This window comes from Pelobates fuscus, chromosome 2 (assembly GCF_036172605.1).
Source record: "Pelobates fuscus isolate aPelFus1 chromosome 2, aPelFus1.pri, whole genome shotgun sequence".
NCBI lineage: Eukaryota > Metazoa > Chordata > Amphibia > Anura > Pelobatidae > Pelobates > Pelobates fuscus.
This window is the reverse complement of record NC_086318.1, coordinates 179,513,793-179,531,128: the sequence shown is the minus strand read 5'-3', so window position 1 is coordinate 179,531,128 and position 17,336 is coordinate 179,513,793. Positions and strand designations below refer to the sequence as shown.

Here is a 17,336-nt window from a genome sequence, read left to right as displayed (position 1 = left end):
CAACACTATTGCAACTGTGTTATGAACCATCCCTTGTTTTGGAGAACTTTCTAACAGCACACTAGTTATAGGAATTTTAACTCCCAAGTAAACTACCTAGTGATGTCAGTTTATGGTTTGTTCACTGACTAGAAGCACAAAAACATTCACTCAGATCTGATATTATTGGTGATCAAGATATTTTAGCTGCTCAAGCAAAGTCATCTGGGGTCATCAGCCAGATAGATTCCTCTTCAGAGTCTAGATCCTAGCCTACGTCAGAGGATGATGGACAAGAAAGCTGTGTTAACCCATCTGATTTGTGGATGCTTATTTCTGCTTCCCTCCCCTCTTTTCAATATTTTTCTCAATTAAGATGATTTTCCCTTCCCATCCCATCCCTCCCTTAGCTTGTTGCAGAGGTGTACCTAGAGCATTTGGCACCCAGGGCGGGTCCTACACAGACCCACAATCGCATACACATATAATTAGATGTATACACACAATCATCACATACATACACACATTTAATAAGAGGTCCACCCAACCTACCTAGCTCTGGAAGGGCTGGTGGTCAGTGGTTGCTGCTGGGATCTCTGTGCTCTTCCTGCACAAGTCCCTTGCTTACACTGTAATGACGTCATATCCCAGCTGCCGGTTCAATGCAAGGCGAAGACAATCAGACACAGCCACATGCACACAGTCCCAGGCACATAGTCACTCGCACACAGTCAACACACAGTTACAGGCAGACAGTCTCACACACACACACAGTTACAAGCAGTAGCATGCACAATTACAGGCAGACTGTAACACAGTCACACACACACACACACACAGTGACATGAAGACAGTCACGCCCGCTTACGCTCTACCTCCCCCCCCCCCCCCCCCCTTTATGCGCCACTGGCTTGTTGGTTTATTTGTTTCATTTAAAAAAAATAGCTATTTGCTAAAATAATTATTACTATATATGTATGTACTGCTGTTATATTTCTTTTTTTTTTCCATTTTTTAAATAAACACATTTCTTAAAAAAAAAAAAAAATTTCCTCACCTCTCATCAGCTTCCTGTTCAATGCAGAATTCCACCAATTTCGTAAACATGTTATTAAGCACCATTCAGCAGGTTAAAAGTAAAGACAACAAAGGTGGACATGAAAAGTAAATTTTATTAAACATGTTTACATAACATGAGTTGGAAGTTTATTTAAAAGCACAAGGGGGTGTTAAGACAAGTGGTCAAAATAGAAAGATACTACCCAATTATAATTAGTTCATTTGTTTTGGCCACTAAGACAGTACATAATATATTAGTGCACCAGTGCGTCAGTTTTCCCTGCTCAGCAGGTCAAGCAATAACCTATCTTTGCCCTATGGAAATATGGGCATAATAGTTTCAGCCTGTGTATTAACAGTAAAGAATTCACTTGGTGCAGGCAGTATGTCTATGAATCAAAATCTATTGTGTACACAAGTTCTATGTGTTACAGCCCCACAGTAGGAATTTACACCAAAATATTTATTAGAAGGAATTTGGTCCGTACTACATTACGTTTCCATAGGGTAAAAAATAAAGTCCATCTGTAGACATTTGGCACCGGACTAAACAGACTTAGTCTGGTAAAAATCTGCAAAATGTCTATAAGAAAAATGGATGGCTTAGATTTCTTGGTTATGTCATAGTTACGAGCAAACTGTACAAGTACATGCAACATACAAGCCGGCCTATGTGGAACTAACACATATTAAATAACCTTTTTTTGTCTCTTTTTACAAAACGTGCATGCAGCTTTGAATAGCTCCAAGACATGCTGCTCTAGTCATGTGATCACAAAACTGAATGGCCCAGAAATGGCGGGAAACATATCATGGCACTGCATGGCCTGCAGTTTTTAGCACGTGTACATAAAATCCCAAGGGCTTTCAAAAAATAAAACAAAGGAAATGCTAATTGCAATTTTTAAAGGGAGCTTCTCCAAAAAAAAAAGTAAAATATTTTGCGTTAAAAAATCAAGCTTTGTGCTTGCATCAATCTCAAACAAATGTAAACGAAAATTTGATAAAAACATTAGTAAGTGCAGAATATTTCAACTGGAATTTCCAGTGAATTTTTAAACAGCTCATACCATGCTCTATCCAGGACCGATGCACGTGTCTAAAGTGACACATGCTGTAGAAGCCTGGGTACAGCTCAAAGTGTCATATGCTCCATCCCCACCAATGGTCAGTATTTTGGGATGTAAAATATACAATTTGTACACAGAAACAAGTACAGCGATTGGCTGATTTTTAAAATAGCATAACAGGTATAGTAGTTGTAAATGTGAAAGGAATGAAGTCACTTGCATCAATCTCGGCATTGCTTACAGATAGGATTCTTTAAAATTCTCTCATGCAAAACATCATGAAACATAAAAATCATCATTAATGCTGCAATCCAAAAGTTTACAAAAGAAAAGTGGAAAAGTGGAACAAAAAATATTTTTTTTTCTCATTTTGTTCTCTCGTTTTATTTATTTTTATTTATTTTTTAAAGAAATAATTGTATATGGTCATATATTCCACAATTTCCTACAGTGAAAAAAGAACTAACACAAACATATTGGCATTTTTTTTGTCTTTTGTATATATATATATATTTTATCAGTCTGGTCGTCTTAAACAAGATAAAACGTTGGCAAATAAATGTTCCTGGTTGAGTGAAATAATGACAGCTGTGTTCATTTATAGCCACTTTATAGTGTTATTCAACGTCACTTGAGCATAAAAATACACTTCCTCACACCTACACAGTATTTTGTTTTTGTGGCTGCTGCGCTGCAGCTAATGCATTGCCTCCAAGACCTGACGATGGCATTGGCACATGGAGATGAGACATCGTGCAGTAAAATGCTGTACCCTGATGTTATAACAGCATGCTGTATAATACATGGAATAGATTTGTAGCTCCAAATGTGTAACACTACATGAAAAAGCAAGGTAATTCATAACAGGACAGCACTACATGGTAGTGCTTTTTAAAGTCACTGTCAGTATTTCAGGCAGCTGGGAATATTACACACACCTAGATCCATCTGCACATCTGTCATGCTTGACTTGTAATAAATCAATGCACTTTAAAAGAAAGGAAAAAAAAAAAGAGGACAAAAAGCTAATTTCTGTGAAAACTTTCACAAATGCTTTTATGAAACTGCCAGATTAACACATTATTTAAAAAAAAAATAATAATGGAAATAACAAGTATAAAATATGCGGAAATACCAATATGATAACACTGATTATGGTCTGCAAAAATGTAACACAGACATTTTTAACAGAGTGAAAGCTTCCAGTTTGTAATCTAATGTCACATTAACTATCCCATAGAGCATGTGTTACTCTTGCTAGTGCTTAATGGTATTTTATTTCATTTATAGTACACATATTCACGCTTTTCTCTGCCAATATAAATCTTTTTTTCAGATCGATTTTTGAATCACTACTACAGGCAAAAAAATTGAATGATTGTCTGTCTCCTGCAATGCTTTTGATCATGTACATACATTGTTCTGATTCTTTTATTGGGCATTAACATTGTGATTACATTTTGTTGAACCACCTTCCTTTTTCATTAGGATCGTATAGAAGGAGGACCTGTTGAACTTTCAAGTGATGATTGGGAAGCCCTGCGAGTAAGTGGTGTCATTGCTGGCTCCACCAATGATGAGGTCGGAAATAATTTATACCATCCAATCACCACGCTGGACAGGTCAAGTTCTTCCAGAAGAATCTGTGCAACACCCATGAAGCATTTGTGATCCATTCGCCCATAGTCACCCCAGACATTTACCTTGAAAAATAAAATAACAATAAAATAACAAGTCTGTCTTAATCACAACTATTATTATCTTAAACAGACTAACGCATATTGATTACATTACATACAATTTTCATAAATACACCAAATCAATAATTTAGGAGGATATCCAAGTTATAATATTTGCAGAGGTTTTAGTATTATAGTAAAACTAACTAGTTTAACCCCTTAAGGACACATGACATGTGTGACATGTCATGATTCCTTTTTATTCCAGAAGTTTGGTCCTTAAGGGGTTAAAGAAGAATTTCCAACTCAAATCAGCTTCAAGAATTGACATGTTGAATTCTGCCAAAAACAGCTAAAACTCACTTTCATCAGATGTATATGTAAATGTTTTACAAAAGAGAGGGAATCTTACTGTTTAAATAAAGAGAGTACCATTCACACATTCAGGAGGCCCTAAAATCTAACATGTACATACATAAAAATGAGAAGGTTTAAAAGAGAGGTTCATAAAAACATGGGAAGGCAAAGCATGACAAAGAAATCGAAAGACAGCTCATGCACTGTCAGGCACTTACAACTGTGCAGCAAGAGTCACTTGTCATTGGTTGTATTTTGGTATGTAGAGGAAAATAATTTGTTAATCCACTACCATGCATTCATTCAGATGGTACATTACACGACACTCCACAAAGCTTCTTTTGATTTTAATATGCAACTCACTCTTTAAACATGTTTTATGAACTGTATCTAATCGGTATATAACTTGTGATGGTATCTGGAGTGTGCCTTTAAAGGGTCACTCAAAGCTAAGACTGACCTGTTTTTCTCAATGCATTATACACTGCCTGGCCGAAAAAAATTGCCACCTGGATTTAACTAAGCAAATAGGTAACAGCCTCTTATTGGATAGTTACTGCATGGGCGATTATCTTTTAGCTGGCAATAAGTTATTTAACCCCAACTGATGCAATGAGTAGCTTCTCATTTCTTAAACATCCATGTCAAAAGACACATCGCGTGGTCGTGGAAAAGACATTAGTCTGTTTGAGAAGGGTCAAATCATTGGCATGCATCAAGCAGAGAAAACATCTAAGGAGATTGCAGAAACTACAAAAATTGGGTTAGGAACTGTCCAACGCATTATTAAAAACTGGAAGCATAGTGGGGAACCACCAGTGATGGGCACATCAGGGTAAGAAGAGAGGCAGATGAAGTGATGCACCCATCATGCCTTGTGGGAAACAGCAAAAATACAGGGTGCGCTAGGTGGAATGGGAGGTAATATAAAGGACAAGTCTCTGAAAATACACAAGGGGGTCTTGGGTAGGTCTTCTTTGGGTTCTTGATGAGGTCCTCAGTGGTTGATATGAAAAACAAAATTAGACAAAAAGAAAGACCAATAGTGCACAACCATTAAGGATGGTGTCACGGACAACACAGAAGAGAAAAATGCCAACTCACAATCAGTAGAGCTATGCCCAGCTCTAGGTAAAACAGCATACAGTGGTATTTGAAACTCCCCACATGTAGGATATAGCTGGACAATAGGTGATTCTTCAATACTTTGTACAACGACTCAAATGCGTGTCAGCATATAAAAAACATAAAGGAAAAAAGCGGACCAATGGTACAATAACGTATGACACCTGCAGCTACAGACAAACACTGAAGTCCTGAAAGTGCTAACTTACAATAAAAAGAGATATTACCAGCTTTGAGTAAAACAGCATACAGTGGTATTTAAACTCCTTACATGTAGGATATCCTTCTGGTGATGTATGGAGTGCAGGATTTATGAAAGACAAAAGCACAAAAGAGGGCCCATAGTGTTCTCAGTGGATAAAATAGTGCTAAAAGGTAAAATGAAACGTACTTACAATATACTGCATATGAATATAGGTAGTCTAAAAATACCCAAAGAAGACCTACCCAAGACCCCCTACTTTAATAATAACAAATCTATAAAAACACAATGAGTTTCGCCCAAAATAGGCTTTTTCAAGTGTAGCTTATTATTAAAGTATTTTTAGACTAGCTATATTCCTATGGTCAGTCCTTCTATTTTTATTTATTGTTACTTTAATCCTGGCTGTCTTCTACTGTTATAAAGATCCAGTACTACAAAGAAATCCTTAGGTGGGGATTATTCCACTCATGCCTGGTTCATAGAGCAGTGTGGCTGCTCTATATATTGTAAGTACGTTTCATTTTACCTTTTAGCACTATTTTATCCACTGAGAACACTATGGGCCCTCTTTTGTGCTTTTGTCTTTCATAAATCCTGCACTCCATACATCACCAGAAGGATATCCTACATGTAAGGAGTTTAAATACCACTGTATGCTGTTTTACTCAAAGCTGGTTATATCTCTTTTTATTGTAAGTTAGCACTTTCAGGACTTCAGTGTTTGTCTGTAGCTGCAGGTGTCATACGTTATTGTACCATTGGTCCGCTTTTTTTCTTTATGTTTTTTATATGCTGACACGCATTTGAGTCGTTGTACAAAGTATTGAAGAATCACCTATTGTCCAGCTATATCCTACATGTGGGGAGTTTCAAATACCACTGTATGCTGTTTTACCTAGAGCTGGGCATAGCTCTACTGATTGTGAGTTGGCATTTTTCTCTTCTGTGTTGTCCGTGACACCATCCTTAATGGTTGTGCACTATTGGTCTTTCTTTTTGTCTTATTTTGTTTTTCATATTAACCACTGAGGACCTCATCAAGAACCCAAAGAAGACCTACCCAAGACCCCCTTGTGCATTTTCAGAGACTTGTCCTTTATATTACCTCCCATTCCACCTAGCGCACCCTGTATTTTTGTTGTTTCCTGCTCCCAGATTTATTGAAGGGTTTGAGGGTTGCCCTTCCCCTCAGGTGTGCAGCTCCTTTCTCCTCTGTGATCAGTACTGTAGCGCTGTTACACCCCAAATTCTATTCATCATGCCTTGTGCCTATTGTACAAGCCTGTGGGGGCAGTGCTATGATCTGGGGTTGCTGCAGTTGGTCAGGTCTAGGTTCAGCAATATTATGTGCCCAAAGAATGAGGTCAGCTGACTACATGAATATACTGAATGACCAGGTTATTTCATCAATGGATTTTTTCTTCCCTGATAGCATAGGCATATTCCAAGATGACAATGCCAGTATTCATTGGGCTCAAATTGTGAAAGAGTGGTTCAGGGAGCATGAGACATAATTTTCACACATGGATTGGGCACCACAGAGTTCAGACCTTAACCCCATTGAGAATCTTTGGGATGTGCTGGAGAAGACTTTGCGCAGGTGGTCCGACTCTCCCATCATCAATACAAGATCTTGGTGAAAAATGAATGCACTGGACAGAAATAAATCTTGTGACATTGCAGAAGCTTCTTGAATAGGGGATTTAATATTTATATTGCCTATTTTTGATGAGGTTTGAGATTACCTGTATCCTTCAATGCACAGATGATTCACAAAAACTTGCAATGAAATATAAATTTTAAAATAAATGTTAGGAAGTAGAAAACATCTGTCACTGAGTCCTAGACATCCCACCAAGATTGAAATCTGAGTTTCCAAGTTCTAAGGCAGTGATGATACCACTGGAGTAACCAACTGATATGTTACACTCTTATCAATCTCTCAACTGCTCACATCCAAAAAAAACAAAAAACATTTTCTATGATTATCCTGACATTTTTAGAAAAGCAACTGTATTTTCTCCCTACTGCTCTTTAACGCAATACTTATTATCCCTTTAGATTTTAACCTGTATTGGTATAAAATAGCAAAGAATCATACTCTTAGCCCTGTGGGTAGTGTTCTCTGCTTGTTTTGTGCTAACATGTTTGTTTATAAATGTCACAGTCTGTAACTCTGCAAATGATTAATCATGTGATAAGAATGCTTGTTAGTGTCCCTTTCAGCTTTCCTCTCTCAGAATTATAGCAGCTATGTCACAAGTTGGTTTTGCACAATTAGTATTTTAAAGGAATACTTCGAGCACCATATTTGCTAATGGCTGACTCCTTTCCTTAGGTCTGTCTTGTGTTTCAATGAGAGACAGAAGCTCTTAGCTATGGCAGTGAAGGGCTTAATTGGGCTGAGAACGATCTGCTGAGCTGGCCCTGAACTAGAGGTCTTAGCTTAATAAAACTAATGGAACCTACTATCAGGAACTTCTGACATTAAGCATCAGAGGGCAAGAGGCAGGGACCAGTTCCCACCAGACCCAGGGTGAGAAGTCAAACCATTAGCAAACGGTTTCAATATTTAAACGGAGGGGGCAGCAGGCCACTTCTGCCACCATAACCACTACAGTGTGCTGTAGTGATTATGGTGCTTGGAGTGTTCCTTTAACTATTGGGTCATACACTTGTAAGCACCAAAAATATGAAGATACAGACATGTTTTTATCTTCTTTGTTTTACCTGAAGGATTTTTCCATTGGGACTTTCTTCAAAAACCAGAGTCTGTTGGTACAGAGGGTCTAAGGTTTTCCGCGCAATTCTTGTCTTCTTCTTGGCTACACAAACACCATTTTCTAAAAGGTATACCTTTACATAAGGAGCTAAAAAAAAACACACAACACATATTACAAATTATCATCTATACATAAATGTGTTACTTCAAGACAAGTGTTATCTAAGTTGTTTACCCAATTATTGAAAAAGAACTATAGAAAAAAACACAGTGGGATTCTCAAGTACAGCATACAATCTCTATCTACCCATCTATTTGTTTATATATTTAACAATTTCTATATAGCGCTCTTACAAAATGTTTACAATTTATGCAAAAACAGTGTTTAACTATATAAACAGGGGACACAATTAGACACAAAAGGAGAAGAGAATCTGGTACATGAGTTTAAATCTAGAGGGAATTGTACACTGAGACAAAAGGTTGTGGGGCAAAAAAACATTAGTAAAATAACAGAAATGTATTAATTATTGTGCAAATATAAGGCATGTTGCTTAACAATCAGTATACCGTGCACAGTGAGTATGATGGCAATATAATCTAGAAGCAATGCTCTACAGTCATTATGCATTTCAAGTGGAGAAAATAGAAGACAATGAGAATACAGTAAGTAAGGTAGAGAATAGAGATAAACAGGGTTTTTCACTAAACGTCAAATAGCCCTGCACTGAACAGGGCAAACCTTCCTGCTCTGTATGGGACCATTCTGATTGCAAAATCAAATCATTGCTCATACTATTTAACAATGTTTGAAATTTGCAGGGAAGGCTTCGAATAAGCCTGAATATGGCTCAGATTTCAGCTGGATTGGACACTCGTAGATGCGGTTAAAATCATTTAAATCTGGGCCTGGATGCTTCAAAGCTGGCAGTGCAAACCCATTGCTACCCAGTACCTAGAAAAGCCCCCAACCCATTGGGAAAGGGCCTGTACAATAATTGGTGGGGACTAGAGATGTCGCGAACATAAAATTTTCCTTTCACGAACGGCCGAACAGGGCGAACCGCCATAGACTTCAATAGGCAGGCGAATTTTAAAACCCACAAGGAACCTTTCTGGCCACAATAGTGATGGAAAAGTTGTTTCAAAAGGACTAACACCTGGACGCACACGTGTGCGTTTCATGGCCTGCCAGGGCACAGTGTCACACCAGTGCAACTCATATCTGGTGTAACAGTAGTGTACATTTAAAAAAAAAATACAGCTGTCTTGTTGTCACCTTTCGGGGACCCTTGGTGTTGTACGTGGCTGGGTGGAGGAAGAGACCTTCAATGACATCATTGAGGACAAGGAACGGGACATGGCTAGCTTGGTATCCAACCTTGTGCAAATGGGGAGTTTGCGGTTGTGCAAATGAACTGTTTGCGGTTGTTTGCGGTGGGTTAAACGGGGAGCTTGGTCTGTCAATGTAAAGCGGGCGTAACCCTTACACTACCTGATCGATACAACATCATACCTGATGTTTTAAAGCACGTTATTCCAAACAATTTAGGAATGTTAGGTGATTTATGCCCTTTATGGATTAAAACCAGAATCTGCATCAACTATGTAATTTTCCATGGGAGTTTTGCCATGGATCCCCCTCCGGCATGCCACAGTCCAGGTGTTAGTCCCATTGAAACAACTTTTCCATCACTATTGTGGCCAGAAAGAGTCCCTGTGGGTTTTAAAATTCGCCTGCCTATTGAAGTCTATGGCGGTTCGCCCGTTTGCGAACATTTGCAAACGGAAAATTTTATGTTCGCAACATCTCTAAGTATCATTTTTAAGAAAGGGGCAGACCTGGGCAATGTATTTAAGGTGGAATCGACAGGTTTTAGCTAAAGAAGGGGCATGAGGCGCAAAGGTGAGGCCAGGATCAAAAATGACACCAAGACAGCGAGCCTGAAAGGATGGGGTGAGGCAGGTACCATCAACCTGCAGGGAGAGTGAAGAAGGAGGATTAGTGTTATGAGGAGGAAAAATAAGAAAGTTCATTTTAGAGAGATTGAGTTTCAGAAATAGGGAGGATATTCAGTCAGAGATAGAAGACAATTGGTGTCACATTGAAGGACAGCAAGAGAGAGGTCAGGGGAGGAGAGATATATCTGGGTGTCAGTCTACAGGTGGTAATGGAATCCAAATTAATTAATGAGTTTGCCAAGAGAGGCAATATAAAGAGAGAACAAAAGGGGACCAAGAACTGAACCATGAGGGACTCTGACTGAGACAGAACGAGGAGAGAAGGTGTCATTGGAAAAAGAGACACTGAAAGAGCGTTGGGAGCAATAGGAGGAGAACCATGAGAGGACCAGATAATATTTATATATATATATATATATATATATATTAATATATATATATTAAAAGAGATTGATCGAGTTGGGTCATATGCCCAGAATCAATTTGAAATTATAAGAGTTGCATCTGAGGGAGAGGAAAATGCCTCTGTGGTGGCCACATTGCTAGGGATCAGGTTCTAATGTGAGAGTGATATGGTTAAATACATAGAACTGTTATGGATAAGTGAGGAATTGGTTTCAGAAGTGATGCGGAAGTGTGAAACTATAAATTTATCCCAGTGGAAGGTGCAAGACATACATGGTTGTCTTTTTTCTATGCAATCTCTACTTTGATCATCCTTATGCAATGCTAATATTCATTCCAAACAATATTAGTATGAGTTAGTGTAACAAACTGGCTACTTACCTGGTGTAGTTTTTGAGCCTGGTTTCTGTACAAGACCTCGAGCTCTAATGACTTCAACTTCTAACTGGCCTTTTTTATCTACCATTCCAATCTGAATATCACCTAAAAAAACAAAAATGACCCAAATTTTATGTATAAATTAACAGAAAACAGCAGAATATCCATTTACAAATAACATCTATATAAGTGGTAGGCAACCATTGACATACCAGGTCTTATGGACTACATCACCCATAATGTTCTTACAGCCATAATGCTGAAGAAGCATGTATTAGTCATAAAGATTTAGTACGACAGTGTACCAGTCATACAAAAATAAAATTGTGGCATGGCATAGAGAATTATACATTATCTTTACATAACATGTATTATGTAGACTTAATTGCATTGTAAATGAGGCTTTCACAAGTTTGATATTACATCTACAACTCCAACATTCAGTGCACTAATTTTGGTTGCCATATGTTCCATATAGTAGCCAGGCAGATAAATAGTCAATCCATTTTTCCATGCCATTATGGAAGAAGAAGAAGAAACCATTTTCATGATAAATTTGTACAATAATTTTGAAAAAAGTTCAGTGCTAGCAGGGATCCCTCTCATTGGTCTGGTAAATAGTAAAGCTTAGTGATGCCACAGGGTGTGTGGTCAAATATAGAATGCGATATGAAAGCTATTTTTTTTTTAATGTTTACTCCATCTTATTCAATATTTATTTTATTTTAGGCGACAAAGTGTAGGCCTAAATATCAATCGATTACACAATCTATTTAACTTAATTTGGATTTATTGAGAAAAGCTGCTGAATTAAACACCCTATTAGTCACAAAGCAGCATTAGTTACAGGACATAATAAGACTACTTTAAAAAGAAGAGGAGGGGTCGGTAGTGGAGAAATCCACCGCCGATACCTTAGTAGGGTTACAGGAGGTAAAAGGGGCTTAACCCCAAATACAATAGGTACAGAAAAAGAAAAGTGGAATGTGTGACCAACTTGCATAAAGCAGGCGGGAACACAGATCCACTAGGAAATACCTCCTAAAGTAGAACGTCACATAGATAGGAAAAACCTTTATTAGAAAAAAATATATATTAATAACACACCCAAATAATGTGTGAAAAAATGAAAACCAACACCTAGTAAAAAACTTTTGGCTGGATCTAATTAGTAATCTTAGATAAAGTAGTGTAATGGGAGCCCGTGATATTATGAAGTAAAATTGTACAAATGGAGGTAAATCACTGGGTATAGCCCCTAGAAACACAGTATAAATAACAAGATTACTAAAGAATCAATCAATTGGACGGGATAGTGTCTCGCAGTGGTTGTGGTGCCATAGAAAAGAGACAATAGTTAGCAAAATGGGGTTTAGGTAGAGGCACAGTGTCCTAAGGAAGCCTTAACAGGCAAAGGAACTAATAACCTATAGTATAACAGACGCTCTGGTACAAAATAGGAGTAAGGAGTGAAGGTAGAGGCCATTAATGAGTAGCCAGCTGGAGCCCTGAAATACGTAAAATAGGGTAAATAGCCAGAACCTAATAAACCCTAAGCTAACTGTCTCAAGAAGCCACTGCTAGCTGCTGCTTCAAGGCAGCCTAGCAAAAGTCCCTCCAAATTGAATAGTAAGACGCCAGGATAGCGTCAAACACATCCCAAATTAAGTAAAAATCAAAGGTAGAATAAAGTAGAAAATCATAGCGTCGGCTATTTCGCTCGACGCGCGTTTCGGCGTGTTACAAACGCCTTTGTCAAGAGCAACCGGCATACTCACAGGGGGCCGCTTATAAAGGGGTGATCATTATCAAGACTCAATTAAATTTCGCAAACACCAGAAATTTATTAGGGACTCTAAGGATTACAAATCCGGTAACATTTATAATTTTCCAACCCGTCGCATGAGACAGAACTCTGAGAACTATCTGACTTCTGAATACGACTCCTCAGATACTGAGCCCACTACTACACCTTCAAATTCACAAACCACAACACCAGCTCCTCCGAACCCAAGTAATCCCCGCAGTATCCTAAAGAAAGGCGTGGACTTTTTAGAGGGGAGCCACCAGGAGGTATTCCCAAACTACCAGACACGCTTCCAATCCAGGAACAGGGGACGAGAAAAGAGGAGGGGGAGACGATACTAACAATTAACCCTGTAACTTTATTAGGTTCTGGCTATTTACCCTATTTTACGTATTTCAGGGCTCCAGCTGGCTACTCATTAATGGCCTCTACCTTCATTCCTTACTCCTATTTTGTACCAGAGCGTCTGTTATACTATAGGTTATTAGTTCCTTTGCCTGTTAAGGCTTCCTTAGGACACTGTGCCTCTACCTAAACCCCATTTTGCTAACTATTATCGCTTTTCTATGGTACCACAACCACTGCGAGACACTATCCCGTCCAATTGATTGATTCTTTAGTAATCTTGTTATTTATACTGTGTTTCTAGGGGCTATACCCAGTGATTTACCTCCAGTTGTACAATTTTACTTCATAATATCACGGGCTCCCATTACACTACTTTATCTAAGATTACTAATTAGATCCAGCCAAAAGTTTTTTACTAGGTGTTGGTTTTCATTTTTTCACACATTATTTGGGTGTGTTATTAATATATATTTTTTTCTAATAAAGGTTTTTCCTATCTATGTGACGTTCTACTTTAGGAGGTATTTCCTAGTGGATCTGTGTTCCCGCCTGCTTTATGCAAGTTGGTCACACATTCCACTTTTCTTTTTCTGTACCTAAGACTACTTTAAACCGATCACTGTTAAGAAATAAAGATTTTTATATAGGTGCACACAAGTAGCGTGGTTTAGGGCATAATATAATCAAAAGTGTTTGGAAATGCCAGTGTTAGCAAGTATGCAACAGACAAACAGACAGAAAGAAAAATTTGAAAAATAAAATATCAAAACTGTTTTGGCAGAGCTTAATAAGAAATACTTTTCACAGCTTTTTTTATGTACTTTTCACAGTTTTTGTAATGTGTATGTAATTTGTTTATACAGTAATTTTCCATTACCCATTGCCGGCGTTGCTAGCGTCTGTCGTCCTACTAACTGGGCAGGTCCAAGTCCATCAAGAAAATCACTGAACTGGCTGTCAACCCCCAGTCTCACTCCTGGGAATATTAGGCTGTTGAAAATGATAAACAAGTTACTTAGTCACACTTTGAGATTTCCAACATACAGCACAAATTAGTTTATAGAAAATACCATATAACATAACAATCCCTAAACTCATGGTTCCCAAACCAGTGGAGAAACCATGAATAAAAAAGGGAAATACAGAAATCCTGAGCTGTTGGTGGACCATGAGGACTGGTTTGGGAGTTACTGCCCTAAACCATAAATATTTATAACAATGATTTCTTCAATGTTTCCAAATTTAAAGAAAAGAAAAGAATATATATATATATATGTTTATAAATAGTAGTAGTAGACAGCTGTACTCACGGATTCCATAAAATGTAACTTTTAATCAGTCTTGTTTTAAAATCAATCAACGTTTCAGTCCTGCTTGAGGACTTTCATCAGGGTATGATCCTGATGAAAGTCCTCAAGCAGGACTGAAACGTTGATTGATTTTAAAACAAGACTGATTAAAAGTTACATTTTATGGAATCCGTGAGTGCAGCCATCTACTACTACTATTTGGATGTTTGGAGCCCTGGTAGTGCACCCGGTTTGGGAAATGGAGTTTGAGTGCAAGGTACAGTTACTTTTTATATATATATACACACAATACCAGTAGAGAGCACTCAGGAGTCTTTCAAAGTAAATTTCATCTGTTGCTTTATTGAGCAATTACAAATTCACGTTCCAGTCGACGTTTCAGTCTATAAAATACTTTTTAATATATATATATATATTCTTTTCTATATATATATATATATAAAATATATATATATATATAGATATACACACACACCCTTAACATTCAATATCTGGAGCATACCTTAAACTGGACAAGATATGTCAGTCTGCTAATGTATTATATAAAATGCATTCAAAATGTTTTTTAATATTGTTGGAAAACATATTAACCTACAATAAGTTCGATCCGATACTTATGTTTTGAACATTGATTAAAAATGTATTGTTACTTTGTACTTCATTAATTAAATCAGATATGAATTAAAATGTTTATAGATAAAGAAAAGCCTAACCATGTGTGTTACGCACAGAAACACATTCAGACAAATGGCCACAAATACATACATACAAACCCCTCCTCCCCAATATACACTGAATCAAATACCCTAGCAGCTTTTAACAAATAAATAATTTAATTCATATATTCATACATGAAAGTACTAGTAATTGTGTCTTCATTCTGCTGAACTTTTAGATAAACAAATCAAAGTGATATCAATATTTGCATGTTTAATGCATGACCCTAATAAAGTTTACCTACCTGGTTGGTATTTATACTTTAATAAGTGAGACAATCCAAACTATTAAATAAGCACTCTAAGCTCAATAATTACTACAGCTCATTGCAATGGTTATGGTGGTATGAGTCAATTGGTGCAGGTTTGGAATGGTTCAACAAAAATGGGTTTTGTTGACAAACACTTAGAGCCTGTGCCAGTTTGTTTATTTTACATTTGCACTCTATACAGCCATGCAATTGTTAAATGAGTTGGACAATTAATTTTGATATAGGATATTTAAAGGCTGGTATAATTCCATCATCGGTTCTTAAGGGTTTAAAGGATTAAATGACAATATGTCCAACCTGGACAGTAAAGATAGGCTGATAATACTGGGCCAACCCCTATCGTGGGCCACTCGAGCTATGGGGGCTGTTTAGTCCAATACTTTCAGTCTAGCACTCCATCCAAGTTGTACAGCAAGCATGTCAAACTCAAAGGCTAAGACAGGTATAAAAAAACAAAAACGTCAGTTTTCATAGAAACTTAGGTTTATTTTGAAAAGTACAGTATAAAAAAAGTTGCCAAACTGACACTGGGCGTCCTCACACTTGTAGGGCTTCAAAGTAAAGAAAAGAGCAAATTTATTTTAAGGAGATGTGCATTTGCATATAACCAATGTTTCAGTCCAACTACCTTGACATATTAACAAATGTTTGGTAATGGGATGGAAATGGTGAATGTATGCTGTTGCACAGCTGTAAAAAAACCAAATTACGTTATCTTGTTGATTTTGAAGTTCTGTGAGTGTGTCCTTTACTTTGGCTGAGATCATGAGCCAAAGCATTAGGAGGGTATTGTGCATGTGTGGCAAAAAACTGCGCGGCAAAACAACATCTCCATGGGGAGCGTTCAGCACTGCCCCTCTTCCCATTCTAATACACTGCCCATAAATCCAATACATTGCCCCCCCGTCCACTGTTATACACTGCCCTCTTCACTCAATTTAATACATTACCACTTAATCTAATATACTGCCCCTCCTCCCTCCGCTCTAATTGAATAGATTGTCCTCACTCAACTTTAATACACTACCCTCCCTACCCCTAATTTAACTCACTGCCCACCCCCCCACTCTAATACTTTGGCCCACTCCTTCCCTCAAATAAATAAACACACTGGCCCCCTCCCTTCCTCAAATAAATACACTACCCCCTCCTTCCTTCCAATACACGGCCCCCCTCCCCAATTTACACACTGGCCCCTGACTTCCCCAAATGAATACAGTGCCCCATCCCTCAAATGAATACACTGCCCTTTCCAACCCCTTAATACACTGCCCCCTCCCTCCCATTACTACACTGCTCCCTCCATCCCATTAATATACTGCCCTCCTCCCTCCCAATAATACACTGCCACCCCCTTCCAATGTAATACACTGACCCCGTCCCACCCCAAGTTAATACACTGTCCCTTTCCTCTTTTAAATTAATACACTGTCCCCCCATCCCCCACCACTCTAATACACTGGCCCTCTCCCTTCCTCAAATAAATACACTACCCCCTCCTTCCTTCAAATACACTGCCCCCCTTCCCCAAGCCCCTTTTCTCCTACCTTACGATTTGCTGTCCGTCCTTCAGCTCCAGCCCTGTTCAAGCAGGCCAGACACTCCTCTGGCACTGCGAGCAGGAGAGAAAGGGGAGTGGCTGCTCAGACACACAGCCACTCTGCCCTCTTGTGGCCGGGAGAGTAAGAATCAGGAAAAAATGTTCCTGTCTTGCGGCTGGTTGCAGCCACAGCTGAAAGCGGCCCCGGGGCAGCCGGGCCGCAAAAATAAGCATTGTTGGACGAATGTGACATGCTTATTGTACAGAATCTCAGCTGACAATGCAGAACTTTGTTTACTCATTATCAATGTAGCACCTCTACTATCATCTAATGAGGTTAAAAAAAAATACAACAGCAAATGGGCTTGCATGAGATTTATATATAAAAAAAATCTTGCCTAT

At 38.2% G+C, this 17,336-nt stretch overlaps 1 protein-coding gene across 5 annotated transcripts in view; it reads right to left on the bottom strand.

Moving 5' to 3' along the window:
• Window positions 1-1,131: 1,131 nt before the first annotated feature.
• Window positions 1,132-17,336, bottom strand: part of RIMS1 (regulating synaptic membrane exocytosis 1) — a 453,058-nt gene continuing 436,853 nt past the window's right edge. For all 5 annotated transcript variants that reach the window (XM_063442984.1, XM_063442985.1, XM_063442987.1 and 2 more), the window contains 4 exons: window positions 13,974-14,086; window positions 10,945-11,046; window positions 8,205-8,344; window positions 1,132-3,811 (listed from right to left, as the gene is read on the bottom strand). In XM_063442984.1, the coding sequence (XP_063299054.1) occupies window positions 3,593-3,811; window positions 8,205-8,344; window positions 10,945-11,046; window positions 13,974-14,086 (574 nt within the window). In that variant the 3' untranslated portion in view covers window positions 1,132-3,592. The remainder of the gene's footprint in view (window positions 3,812-8,204; window positions 8,345-10,944; window positions 11,047-13,973; window positions 14,087-17,336) is intronic.